Source organism: Melopsittacus undulatus, chromosome 16, assembly GCF_012275295.1.
Source record: "Melopsittacus undulatus isolate bMelUnd1 chromosome 16, bMelUnd1.mat.Z, whole genome shotgun sequence".
NCBI classification, from domain to species: domain Eukaryota; kingdom Metazoa; phylum Chordata; class Aves; order Psittaciformes; family Psittaculidae; genus Melopsittacus; species Melopsittacus undulatus.
The window spans coordinates 839,611-854,115 of NC_047542.1; the positions used below are offsets into that span (position 1 = coordinate 839,611).

At 47.3% G+C, this 14,505-nt stretch overlaps 1 protein-coding gene across 1 annotated transcript; it reads right to left on the bottom strand.

The window, feature by feature from the left end:
- Positions 1-5,839: 5,839 nt before the first annotated feature.
- LOC101874444 (tubulin alpha-8 chain) lies at positions 5,840-14,241 on the bottom strand. The gene is made up of 5 exons (XM_005140987.3): positions 14,189-14,241; positions 10,903-11,125; positions 7,847-7,995; positions 6,472-7,152; positions 5,840-6,234 (listed from the first exon to the last, which is right to left on the bottom strand). Exons 1-5 carry the CDS (start codon positions 14,189-14,191, stop codon positions 5,941-5,943), a joined length of 1,350 nt encoding a protein of 449 aa, XP_005141044.1. The 5' UTR covers positions 14,192-14,241; the 3' UTR covers positions 5,840-5,940.
- Between the last annotated feature and the right edge of the window lie 264 nt (positions 14,242-14,505).

A 14,505-nucleotide genomic window follows, 5' to 3' on the forward strand; every position in this document is an offset into this window, starting at 1 on the left:
AGAACAGTTATCTTCTGCCCCAATATCCCTTGAGATTGCACAAGAACCCCAGTGCACCTTGCTCAGAGTATGGGTAACTCACTTCCAGGTATGATGCTTGGAGGAGTGACTCCTACCCACCCAAAAGAAGGGACACAGTCTGAGAGAGGTATGAACTGGCTCAGTATCTCCTTCACTCAGCCCTGTTCAATGAAGCAGCAGGATACAGCTGGAGGCCAGCAACAGCACCTCACAGTTTCAATCCTGAAAGAGGAAAGAGCTGCAAAGACACCCTCAGCACAGTGCAATGGCAGTTAAACATCACCCATCACCTCCCAAAGGAACAAAGCTGAAGTGGGAGAAAAACCAAACCAGTATTAATGCAACACCTCCAGGCCAGGCAGCCCTGAGCTCAGATCAGATCCATATGGACACAACCTCGAGCCTGTAAAGTCACCTTGAATGCTTTTTTCCAGCTTCTCCAAACCCATCTGATCTCCAGTCCCAATCTTACAAAGTGAATTTAAATACCCCAGCCTATGAACAGGCCTGCCCATGTTCTGAAGCCCACACAGAAAGGCTGAAAGCCTTGTTCTTGCCTCAGCCTCAAACTGCTCCGTGTTGCAGATGGTGCAGTTACTGCCGCACATACGGGACCACAATTGAGAGGCCACTCATGGAAACAGGCTGTGGCACAGGGGAAGCCTGGGGTAGACCTCAGAGCAGAGCTGAGCTCACCAAGTGGGTCAGTAGTTCATATTAGAGGAACCAAGGTGCACTTTATTCCTCAAAAAGAGTAAAGAAAGACTTGAAGATCATGAGAGATGCAGGAAGCCCATGTTAAGGGTTTGAAAAAGTATTTCCTAAACGTGATCTCGATGCAGCCCAGGGGAACCCAGACAATGCTGCAGAGAAACTGAAAGATGCTCCTGAAAGCTGACTGCAAGGGTCACGCATCAGTGGGCAACCAGGACAGTACCACAGGAACCCAAGCACATCACCAACCAAGTTTGGTGCCACAGGAAACTGGCCATGGGAAGCAGTCCGCAGAAAGCCAAGGGACAGGCCCATAGCATCCCAAAGCGACAAGGGTTTACCAGCCTCCGGTCACTGAAGGGCTCCACTCCTCATGAGACTCTGATCCTTGCTTCCATTCTCAGTCTCCCAGTATTCCTCAGCCTCTTGTCAGCCAGCATCTACAATACCTTCAGAGCAATGTCACTCTTCATCACGCTCTCATTCCCACTCCATTAACAGCTGAGACTATGGATCTGGAATCCTCTTGCCCAACTCTGGCTCGCCCAGGCTGGAAGGTCCATACTTAGTGCTCCCTCTAGATAGAGGGAAGGGATTAATCTATCTCACCTATATCGCACCCCAAAAATCCCTAGAGCACTTCCAGTGGAGTTCCACACCACCATGGGAAATGGTTCTTCAGCTCTTTACCACTGGATCTGCTCCTAAGCCCAGCCCCTGTTTCCAGAGTTCAAATAAAACCAGCTTTTCCTTTGAAGTAATTCCTTATAAACATAAGAACATGTGTGATCAGGAGTCACCTAATCCAGCATCCTCCTCCTGACAGGAGCCTCAATTACACTTCCTCTACAGTTTCCCAACCTTTGGTAAATCCCAGGTCCTGTACAAGCCAGGGTGTCTCTGTATTTCATACCACAGCTGATTTTCCTTCCCAAGCTGGAATTCAGAGCTACAAATGCATTAACTGGACAATATGCCCAATAATTTGACTCTTGGGTTGTTACAGAACTGCAGCAAAGAGCATGAGAAAGAGCCATCCCATTGCACTAAAACAGCTCTGAATTAGTGACAACTGCAGTTTGGCTTATGGGAACCATCTCCTTACATGAAGGATAACATGACCTTGTACAATGGCAAACCACCTTCTATTTTGCAGAAATATAGGCATTTAGAAACCTCAGAAGGGAATGGCACAGGGCAGCACATCAGCAGCACTGGGTTTCAGATGGCAGGATCTCCAGTGTCAGGGTTCCTGCAGGTCTGACCGAAAAGCAGTCAAGCATAGGATGGCATCTTCCCTGCTTGTCTCTGAGACTTGAAAGCAGCATGTCCACAGAAGCTATCAAAACCTATGTGCCCATTTACAGCAGCATCTTGGCAAAGCAGTGAATGGACACTGCCGTTCCCTTGGCTTTTTTACTGCTCCCTCTGAAAAACCTGGAAGTGCCCATGAGCCATTGCTCTGACTCCTCACTATGACACTGAAGCAAAGGAAAAGGTTAAGCCAGAGAACCCTCACTGCCAAGTTTATGATCCAGTTTCTCAGATGTGGTTTTCTAAGCAGTGTGATTTGCACTCTTACCTCCATTGTTTCCATCAGAACCATGGAGTCACCCTCTTGTTTCTTTACTTGCTCACCTCCAGTTAAAGCCTCACTTCCCAATTTTAACTCCCAATAGCTACACTCTCCCAGACAAGTCCATGCTTTCCAGCAGCAGGCTGCTAAGGCCAGTGTCATCTGCTGGATGGGGTTTCAGGTACATGAGGCACAGAACTTTCTGAACTCTGAGAGCATTTTGCTCTGTAGGAAGAAGGTGGCAGCATGTGTGGTCTCTGCTTGTACTACCTACACTGGCCATAAAGCTAAACCTGAGATTTTTATCACACCATTACACCATGGCATGCTTACTCCAGAAACCAGAAATGTGTAGTTCATATATATATATATAAAAGACATTATCACATTAAAAGGTATTCATGTTGCTTATTCAGAGGGCAGAGTGGGTGGAAACCAGATGCTGCTTCACTGCATTCCCCTGGAATGGCACCAGAACCACCTTAGACCAGATCTTACAGATAAGACCAGCCATTTACATCAAAGGTCACAGCAACCACCATGGGCTCCAGCTCACTTCCTCCTCCTCCACTTTGTGAGTCACAGAAGTTATTCTCTATCAGGTGATAGCTATTAATTGCCAAGCTCAACACTGGAGAAAGCTGTGTCACCACACAGGTAAAGATATATTTAGTTACCAGTAGGTAATGCCTACACTTCTGCCAGTGCAAACAGGCACATGACTTCTCAGAGCAGAAGTGTGGGGATTTCTTACCAAAGGAAGAGGCATTTGAAATTTAGCATTAAACACTTTCAGCATTTTAAGTGACAGCTCCCCTCAACCACTGCGAGTCTCAGGTATTCACTCATACACTCAAATGTGAATTCAGTGGAGGATCTCTCCATTGCAGGAAGCAGCTGAACCCCCACATTTGTTAATTCAAGCATCCAGCCAGTAATTAGAACACGCTGAAGGAGTTCTGCAGTTAGCTGAAGCAAGAGCAGTTTTAGCAGGATTTTCCTGCTGTAATTATCTTGGCTTCATATCTGAGAAAAACACCATCTTATCTCAGCTCTGGATGCAGATGCCTACACTGAGAGCTCACTGCCCACTGCACCAGCGTTTCCCAGTAGTGAAAACAAGGAAATCTGACAATGTAGGCTGTATTTCCAGCATCAGTCCAACAGCTCACAAGTGACATGGCATCTCTTACCCAACCTCTCACCAGTGGGTACTTGCCATATTGCAGCTGACCATCTTCAATGAAGCAGCATTACAATGTTAGCTTGAACAAGTAAGAGCACAACGCATCTCAGATCTACTGCCTGCACCAAGAATCCCCAGGCAGCCCAGGCACAGCATTTGACATGCCCACTACCTTTGACAAGGATGCTGCAGAGCGCTGTGCCCTGCAGACTTGGCATTGTCCATGCCCACATAAAGCATTGACACATTGCAGACCAATTCCCATCACAGAAATGGTGTCCTAAATAAGAATAAACCCCATATACAGTAAAAAGACCCAGAAAGTATCAGCAGGAAATGGAGCATGTCAGCCTCAAATAATGGCACACATGTAATTCCAGGTAAGAGTCCAATCATTGCTACAGGATCACAGTGAAGGCCAGCAGAGAAACCCACTCCTACACAACCCCCAGTACCCAGCTTTTAAGGGAAGTTATGGTGCACTTGTAGCCACACAGCATTCCTTATGCTCTGCTAGTACTGCAGCATTTCACAAAGCTCTAATCACCTGCAAGGTATGCAACATTCCTTTGCATATTCCTCTTGCAGGCACTGCCACTACATTAAAAATCTGAATGCATGCACTGAAATGAAGTCAAACTGCCTTGCAATGAGCACAACCATCCTTGGGTTATGCCTCATACATTTGCTTAATCATCCAGTAAGCAGGAAAATTAGTTAGCTAGAAATTCTCTACACATACATCTACCCTGGAACATGAAAACATAAGCAAAAGCCAGCGAGAAACTCACTGCAACTTCGGACATGCCAAGCTATGCTGAACAGCAGGAGGGGTGATTAACACAGCACTTGTATATTCTCCACAAAGACCATGGCTGACCAAACAGTCTGAAGCACTCCTCTAGGGTACAAAGCCTTGAAGTTGTCCAATCCATCTATAGAAAGCTGGTAACTTCCAGCTCCAGTAGGTCAGATTCATTTCAAATCACACTGACTCAACCCAGTGGCTGCAAGAACATAAGAACAGTAATTCAGGACAACAGGCTTTCAGCCTAAGTAAATGACCAATCAGCCCTTACAGGCTGGGCTGTTCTGTCAGACCTTCAATCAACAGTAGCAGCCTGTTGATGTAAGAGTGATAGACCCGAGTCACAGTTAAAACTGAGGCTGGGGAAAGGTTCCCACTTTATGACTCTGCCAAATACTGCAGCATTACCTAAGTACAGGAGGTTCCCATACAGAAGGAAGTTAAGGCATTTTTCATACCACTGCTAAGACTCCTGCTCAGCAAGTATGTGTAGCTTCAGCTTCAAGACTTGGCCCCAATCGTGGTCTGATATTAAATCAGAAGGAATCTAAATAAGGTTGAAATAAGACATGGAAGAATTCTCCAGCTCCAAATCTAGCCTTGAGTCAGGCTTTGGTGTCCTGTAATCACATTCAGTAGTCAGTCATCATCTCAACATATTTGACTATTCCACTTTCGCTACTTTTGTGGGAGAGATTCCTCAGAGTCACCCAGCTCCCAGACAGAGTTGGAGATAATCAGGTTATCTGGATTGTGGATCACTGCCCTGTATCCCCAAGCCCCACTCAGACCATGTAGAAGGTTTCAGAGGCTGTCCGCTGTCCACATCTGAAGATAACCTGATTAGCCAAATCCTCTCCTCTAACATCACCTTACGCAGAAGGCAGAAGAAAGGCAACTTTCATACCTGAACCCATGAACTAATTCTCAAAAAGAATTAGTTTTAGGGAAAACTAGTGTTAAACCCTGGCGAGCTCATTCAGATTCCACCCCAGACAGCTTCAGGCAAAAGGCAACTCCATAGAAGCTGGCAGACGGGGACTGCAGGTCCTTTTGCAGGACAAAGCAACACCAGGGCAAGAGCCATGCAGGTTCTGACAGTGAAGTGTCAGGTTCCTCATGCTATGGCACACTCTTTCCAGATACCTTAGATGCAGTAACCTTGAAGGGGAAGAGGTATCAGCCCATGCTAAGTATAGGAGAAAACTAACTCAAATAGCCTTTGGTTTTAAAGGTGTTGCATCATTAAGGGTAAAACAAGGTTAGTTCTCATTGCCTCTTGTCACACCAGCTTTAGAACCTTGAAAAAAAGTAGCTAAATCTTCCAGCAAAAGCTCAAGCACATTGTAGTCTTGCATTCTGGGAGGAAATATGCACTATTAGCTCTTCAAATAGCACTATCACAAGGACAAGAGCTCATCTAACTATAGCATGGTGATTTTCTTCAGCTATCTTTCCCAGAAAGAAATTCTATCTCCCAGATTACTGACTACTTGCAGATAATGAACATACATAGTGTTTGGAGACTATCAAATGACTTGATCAAAGAAGTTTATTCCAATTACATGACATGATTTCATGACAGCTTCTGAAGAGGCAGTAAAACGGCAGACTTGCCATTCACTTTTGTTGCATTTAATACTCTTCACCTTCATCTTCTCCATCCACTGAATCTGTGCCCACTTCTTCATAATCTTTCTCCAGTGCAGCCAGATCTTCCCGAGCCTCCGAAAACTCCCCTTCCTCCATCCCCTCTCCAACATACCAGTGAACAAAGGCACGTTTGGCATACATCAGGTCAAACTTGTGGTCTAGACGAGCCCAGGCCTCAGCGATGGCTGTAGTGTTGCTCAGCATGCACACCGCACGCTGGACTTTGGCCAGGTCACCACCAGGAACCACTGTTGGTGGCTGGTAGTTAATGCCAACCTAGATGAAAAGCAGAAGAGACCATGAGTTTCACTGTAGTATTTGACAGTGACTGCAATCAAACAAGAGCAGCAGCGGAATAAAATGTTTCACTTCCAAGGAAACAGGTCTGTGTAGGAACTGAAAAATACAAATCAGGCACCTACAGAGCATCTCGGGGAGAAAATACAAGTCATAAACCCATGACAGTGAGCGAGAAGTCCAGAAAAAGAAAACCAGGATATAACTGAGACGTACCTTAAACCCAGTTGGGCACCAGTCCACAAACTGGATTGTGCGCTTGGTTTTGATAGCAGCGATAGCAGCGTTGACATCCTTGGGAACAACATCCCCACGATACAGCATACAACAGGCCATGTACTTGCCATGGCGAGGGTCACACTTCACCATCTGGTTGGATGGCTCAAAGCAAGCATTGGTTATCTCGGACACAGAGAGCTGCTCATGATAGGCTTTCTCTGCTGAAATAATTGGGGAATAGGTTACCAAGGGGAAGTGGATGCGAGGGTAAGGCACCAAGTTAGTTTGAAACTCAGTAAGATCCACATTTAAGGCACCATCAAATCTGAGGGAAGCAGTAATGGAAGAGACTATCTGCCCAATGAGGCGATTGAGGTTGGTATAGGTCGGGCGTTCAATGTCCAGATTCCTCCGGCAAATGTCATAGATGGCCTCATTGTCAACCATAAAGGCACAATCGGAATGCTCGAGGGTGGTGTGGGTAGTGAGGATGGAGTTGTATGGCTCAACAACCGCTGTCGAGACCTGTGGTGCAGGGTAGATGGCAAATTCCAGTTTTGATTTTTTCCCGTAGTCAACTGAGAGGCGCTCCATCAGCAGGGAAGTGAATCCTGAGCCCGTGCCTCCCCCAAAGCTGTGGAAGATCAGGAAACCCTGCAAGCCAGTGCACTGATCCGACTGAAAGAGAAAACATGTATTAAAACAACTGTGTCAATACCAAGAAGCCCAAAACGAGACTGTGAATTCTGATATGCACACACACCAGAGGGACACCCTCCACTTCCATGCAACCTTTGTGACACAGATGTGGTCAAATACATCCTTAGCAGCCCTAAATGGGGACTTTAACCTTCTAAACGGACCTCTTCACAGATCTGCCACATGATCAAAGTGCTGGGGAGCCCAAGACATCCCTTACTGACAACTTACTGAGATTTATTCCTTTTCTACTGTTATTATCATAAAATTAATTCAGAAATTATAACATCAGGAAATGGAAATAAATCTAAACCACAGAAGCAAATACTCCTGTTTAAAATTGTTTGCAAGAGCCACAGCCAATCCTCTTCCATCAGGAACTATGCAAATCCCAGCTCTCAGTCCTGGCTTGCTGAAGTTGGACATCAAGCTATAAAGATTTGGGTGCCTCATCAGCATTTTAGGCCACCTGAAAGTTGCATCTGACAGGAACAATCCAACCTTTCTCAGCAGGCCAAGAATAAAACCAGATGCAGACCAAGGCCACAGATTCTCCTACCATGGAATAAATTAAGGCACAACACTACATAATTTTTGAGAACACAATTTCCAAATCCTGGGAAAGAGGGCAAAGAAAGATGTTTCAAGAGTCTTCAATGAAGAAAAGGCTTACCAGCTTCCTGATCCGCTCTAGAACCAGATCAATTATCTCTTTCCCAACTGTGTAATGACCTCGAGCATAGTTATTTGCAGCATCTTCTTTACCAGATATGAGTTGCTCAGGATGAAAGAGTTGCTTGTATGTCCCATTCCTAACTTCATCTGGGGAGACAAGATGAATTTTACAGGTTAGCTTTCTACACAGACTGGCTTTTTCAGACTTCTGAGGGTGTCCAGAATAAGGTCCCTAAACCCTTTGAGATAAAATGCAGCCAGATCTCTACCTATCAGTAGGTATCAATGGACTTAGTACAATCTAAATGTTGAAAACCTGATAAAAATGAAGTTAATGCTTAAGAAACTGTGCCATTGTACTGATCAGTTTAAGTTTTTGACCTGCTAGAGCAATTTAAGACTGAACTGTAGCAGCAGAATCATTCTTTCACAGCTGAAGACAACTTAAGGACCACTTTGCAGATCAGCAGCTGAAATACTGCTTTCCCTCTTATTTTCCAGCCCCTCCAGGATGCTGCCTTACTACTTCTGCAGCTGCAGGCTGTCAGAACCTACAGTGCTTGCTTGTCCTCTTCTTTCCCTTAATTGTACTTTCTGCCAAGGGTAGAGAAGAAGGTTCAAAAGGAACAGAAGATGCTCTTGTAGAGCTATTCAGTTATTCAAATACTGAGCTGTAAAAGCTCCAGCACCAATGGCTGCATTATAAAGAAACTGTGCAAATGAACACACAGCATCCCCCAGCAGTTACAGATCTGGAGAATGATTTACAGTTATGATCTCCAACAGTTATCAGAAATATGCACTTATATCTAGCAGACTAAAGCTCTGTCCTACCAGAAAGGTACAAAGACACTCAGCATTGCTCTGTCTCTGGTTTAGCTCAAGTCATTCTTGAGTTGTATGTTAATGCAGTACTGCATCCTTTAATTAAAACCAGGTGGAAAGCAAAGATCTTTATTAGCTACAGGTGAAGTTGCTGTTTGCACATATTCCTTTTAATCTGCAAAAGAACAAGCAAGACAAAAGACAAAGTCAAGACCTGAAAATACAACTGTTGTTTGAACCAAGTCAGACTGAGCAGCTGCCCCTGCAAACCATGGATTTTAATGTATTTCCACCAAAAAAAATCCCATCTGGAAAAAAGCCTACCATTCAAAATACATGTGCTCATGACTTTCTGCATTCCCACTCCAAGTCAAAGACAATTAGGAGTAAAAGGGGAAAACAAAGAACCTGAAGAAAAACATTGCTGTTGGGGGCAAAGTGAGTCAAGGTGGTCCTAGGAAAGTAACAAAACTTGAGGGGTTCAGGGGATCAGTCACTGGACTATGAAAGTGAGCTGGAACAAAGTGTCTCAACCAAGCTTGCCACGCTCCCCTTCATGCTTTGCAGTCTGTCTGGGGGGGATTCTTATAGAGAGTTGTGTTGAATTGATTTTACCACCATATCCACCGAGCTGGTGCACATGTACAGCAGACCTGCTGCTTTCACCAAGAGCAGTGCTCACCTAGAAGCTCCAGAAATCCCTGGTGTACCCGTGGTAGCTATGGAGCTGCCCTATTCACAACAGATGGGTTTTTTCCATAAGCTCAGTGCAGAGGGATATGCTGCATGAATTAGAAGAATCATGCTAATCCTGCCCAGAAAACTGATCCATAGTTTTCAAATAGGGCAGAAATAAAGAAAGAAGGCTCCCCCCCCAAAAAAAAAAGGCACATGATGAAACCTTTAATGAAAGACTTGTCAGTTTTAGTGTCACCAGGTATTTATAAGACAGCCTTTTGCCCATCTCCCCATACTACACTTGCATCATTAGCAGGTGCTGGGACTCTACCAGCTACACACCAGCTCCTCATCCCCAGAGGCACAGTGAGAGCTCTGCTCTCCCTCACCTCATTTCTCAGCCTTTTTCTGGTTGCTCAGAGCCACCACCTGGCCAGCAGCAGAGGAAGCACCAGCTATGGGGCTCAGGGAAACAAAGCCAGGCTTGCAATGCTCCTGGCAACATTAGTGTATGGCTCCTTTCAGAGCTCAGTCCAGCACCACCACCCTGACCTGCCCAGCAGCCTCCTGCAGGAGTTCATTCTATTGCATCAACCACAGAAAGTGGGTTGGGTGTTACAATGAACTTAAGTTACAAGGGGCCCACATTTGAGTGCATTGGAGTGGCCTAAGCCTATTCACTCATTTTCCTTTCCCAACTCTCTATACATTGCAGAAAGATAAACGTCACAGGCCTCTTCTATGGGAGCCTCACATCACTACTTAAAGCAAAAGCCACAAAACCAGCTCCAGCAAAATTACTTCAGGCACATACATTGTTGAGAGCAAAACCAAGATTTGTGACACAAGGAACAAGGGTCCTGTTAACGTGGGGAGCTCACACTGGGCTGGCAGTGCGGCTAATGTCACAGAATGTGGCACTGGTCAGTGGCTGATGCATGGATCACATTGGAAGAGTAAACCAGTGTTGCCAGAGCCCGCGATACAACTGACGTTGAGGATAAGAGTTAATTGTTATTCAAAGATAAGGCAGCAGGAAGCTGCAGTGCATGCTTGGAAGTCCCTCGATTTAGGCTAGCAAATGAGACTATGCTCTGTAGCTTGAATAGTGCTTGCAGAAAAGAGGACTGTTTTGGGAAAGCGAATCATTTCAATGTTCAAGAAGAAATCTGCTTAATGATATGTATTATCTTTCAAAAAGGTTCCCATTGACAGCTGTACACATTATACCATATTGTTCAAGAAGTTATAATTAGCTCCCTTCATAGCAAAAGCATGGGGCACATTCAGAAGACCCATTTAATTTCACAGGCTGGCAGAAGGTAATATTTAAATTCTTTAAAGCTCCAGAGTGCACATTTGCCAGTCTCAATGAGCATAAAGCCAAGTATCTTCCATCACTACGAAGACATAGGCAAGCTTTATGTAGGAAAAATTCAAAGGCCCAAAGCATTATGCAGGACTACACAGATCCCATAGTCAAAATCCATGGACGGTAAATCCAGTCCTACAGCATGTTCTACAGTCCCTCGCACAGGTCACTGCATTTACCTATTACTGCTGGTTCCAGATCCACAAACACAGCACGAGGGACGTGTTTTCCTGCGCCGGTCTCGCTGAAGAAGGTGTTAAAGGAGTCGTCCCCCCCACCGAGGGCTCTCTCACTGGGCATGGTCCCATCCGGCTGGATGCCGTGCTCCAGGCAGTACAGCTCCCAGCAGGCATTGCCCATCTGCACGCCCGCTTGGCCAACATGGACTGAGATGCACTCACGCTGCGAGGAGAAACAGTGGATCAGCTCAGCAGAAACAGCAGCTTCCTTGTTGAGAAAACATTCAGCATGCACAGCTTGAGCTCCTATACTGCAAAGCTATTAAAACATTAACCTTATTGTCTTGGTGTTAGGGGCATTTGGCACAAAACCACAAGAGAACACAAAAGCCTCTTTCAGCCATCACCCAGCTCCACCTAGAAAGACCCTTTTCGACACTGTCATTTTCACAAACTCATTTCTGCTTCTTGTTCCTCACCCAGACAGGAAGAGCTTGATCAACTCCTCCAAATCCTTCAGCCAACTCCTCTCATTAGAATATCAAATACTAAGGAAACCTGATGACTCCACCTGCCCCTGGCCTCAGTGTCAAGGAGCACATAAAGAAGGCATCAGGGGAGGCAGAGCCTGCTGTAAGAGCCAGAGCAATTTTGTTTAATAGACATAAAACAGGGGGGCTGGAATATTCTCCCTGTCACTTTAGAGACCTTTGCTATCCTTGTAAGAAAGTCTGAGCAAAGACCTTACTATTACTTCATAGCTGTGGACATTAGGCCTCATATCACACTGCTGGATGCAGAGTACCAAAATCCTAAACACTGGACTTCAGCTATGTAGAAAATAGTTCCTGTCAGCAAAAGGATCCACTCATATCAATTGATGGATTCCAAAGTTGCTTTTGATGTCCAGAGCATCAACCCAGCCCCTTAATATTTCAGCACAGGGTTTTGAATATTAAAAGCCAAACCACAATGGAAGCATCTCTAAATCCTGGCTCATCCGTGGCATCCAAGATATTTGCCACCTGGGTCTGAGCAAGTTAAACGCATTCTAGAAGAGCCTGCACATGGGGCCATTTTGCATCAAGCCACATTTATATTCAAACCCTATGACTGGGGATACAAATAATTTTGTCCCTGAATAAGCAGGTACAAAGCAGGACCTGGAACTGCCCAGTCCATGTCAATGGACAAGTCAGTGCAGAAAGCAGAACGCTCCTTTCAGCTTCCTTGGAAACCCCAATAAATTTAGAACTGGATTTGCTAAAAGCAGATCTCCTCTTCTCAACCACAGCACTGAAGAGCTGAGAGCTGCTGTTCTGCAGCTCCCTATCCAAGCTGGGTATACAGATACACAGCTTCCAGAAGAGCAAGCCACATCCCCCTGCAAGCAAAGCTTACTCGAAGCTGCTGTCACACTACTCTCCGAGGTCATTGCTCCATCGCTCTCCAAGCTGAAGGCTGTGGCTTGGCAAGGTACTGTGATGCTAAGGGACAGCCAGCCTCCATCCACACTGTGACCTGGGCAAGAACAGCAGCTGAGTATGCAGCCCATTGCACCTGCACTGCTGCAGAGCAGCCGGGCCACGCAAGGCATTAGGCCTCCCAGGAAAGCAGGACAACCTGCAAGTCTTTCTTACAGCAACAGGAGAGAGTAGAGAGGTGATAGCACCACTTTGGTCTGAATCCTCAGCTGTACTGAGGTCCTACCAGTGATCTAAGCCTTCTCAGCGAAGCTTCTAAGCACTTGGGGGAGGCTATTGAAAGGAAGCATGCATGGACTAGCATGCCCAAGCAAGGTGAATGTATGGACAACATGAGGCTTTCCAGCATCAAATGATCTGGCACCACTCCATCAAACTACACAAAGCAGCAGCAATCATTCATATTCCAAAGAAAAGCCTTTGGAAGTACAACTTGGGCAACACAGCCCCCGAGCAGGTCCTGCCTGTGCAACATTGCCACCACAGCACATTTACTCTAGCAAAGTACAAAGTTCAGCCCCTGGGGCAGAGTACAGTACAAAACACCAGTACAAAACAGCAGTGAACTAAGAAGCAGGTGAAGAGATCCTTGGGGTTACCACAGAAACCCCCGAGTGTTCAACAGGGCATTCTCATCCAAACACACCAGTCTCCAAACCCTCTCCAGACTGTCTCGTGCTATATGTGTGGCTTCTCTTCTGTAGCTGCAGACTGCAACCCAGGTCCCTCAGCCACACTGATGGCTCATGCTCTGGGTCCCTCGCACTCTCCAGCATCACCTGGAAAGCACGGCTGCATCCGTGTGCAGCTGCTGCAAAGCCAGGTTTGATGAGAGCAGCTGTACCAGCTCTGAGCACGTTCAGCAACGTGCCCTAAGGAGGACGAGGGTTCCCTCAGGAGGAACTCGAGGGAAGCGGCCTCCTCTGCAGAGGTGAGGGGCTGCACTTACCTCGAGATTGGGCTGAATTTTAACAGTGTGGACAATGAACAACCCCCAGGGAAGAATAAGAGCAAGGAGAGGACATCAGCACCCTCCAGTATTGGAGCTTCTAAGCATTTGTTGTTCAACAAATACTTTCTGTGCATCACAACCCTACCGAAGCATCTGTTACGTGCCCTTCTGACATCCACAGCCTCCTTTCAGAGGCAAGCACACATGGAACAGGGCCTCACGCTGCTCCCATGCTCCAAGTGACAGCGCCTGCTTGAGCCACACAGCTCAACAGCTGAACTCTGCCCTGTTTATGATGTCCCAGCTCCTTATCGTGCCTTTCAGATACCCTCCAAGGCTGACTCCTGCCTCACAAGGTCATTCCACCTCCGCTTTATTACCAGCCCGTCTCACAGAGTCCTTTAGGAAGCCTCCACCACCAGCCCCATTCCCTGACCTCTCCCATACTACAGCTCAGGGAAGCGGCACCTCCAGGGCACCCTCGGCCATCGCGACAGACCCCGTGTGGCTCCCCGGGGTTGTGGTACTCAACAGGTATCACAACACCCCAGCAGCTCACCCCCTCCGCTGCCCGCACCGAGGGCCCCAGGCCCAGCCGGCGGCTCCCGAGAGCCCGGCCCGGAGCCACCAGCTCAGACCCGGCTGGGGGCTGAGGGTCCCGCCGAGGGCCGCCATGTTCTCGGAGGAGCCGCCACCATTTTGGGACGAGACCCGGCAGGGACAGCGCGGCTCGGGGCCCGTCCCGCCCGGCCCTCGGTCTCCTTCCTCCCTGCCGCTGGCTCCGAGGGCCGGGCCCGTCCCCTCTCCCCACCCCGCGGTGCCTCAGCGCCCGCCCCGGGGCCCCGCTCACCATGGCTGGGCCGCGGTGGGAGCTCCAGACGCGCGACGGGTCCGGGCAGCGCCACAAGAACGAGAGCCCTTCCTGGGCCGGCTTTATATAGCGAGGGGCGGTACTGTTGGCTCCCCGCGCCTCGCTCATTGGCTATGCCTCTCCCGGAGGTGTAAGCTCCTAGCGGCGCTATTGGGTGCCTCTGCGTCTGTATCATCCGCTCTGCCAATCGGAACCCGGCGGGGCCGCGTGGAACGCACCTCGCTGTGTCCTATTGGACCGCAGATATGAATTTCACCTTTCTGCTATAGCTATTGGTTGATTCGTACACAGGGGCG

Coding starts and splice junctions, on each gene's coding strand:
- LOC101874444 (XM_005140987.3), bottom strand. Junction 7,996..10,902: donor TCTGGAACCAGCAGTAATAG/GTAAATGCAGTG, acceptor TTGTCTCCCCAG/ATGAAGTTAGGAATGGGACA. Junction 6,235..6,471: donor GGTGCCCAACTGGGTTTAAG/GTACGTCTCAGT, acceptor CTTTTCATCTAG/GTTGGCATTAACTACCAGCC.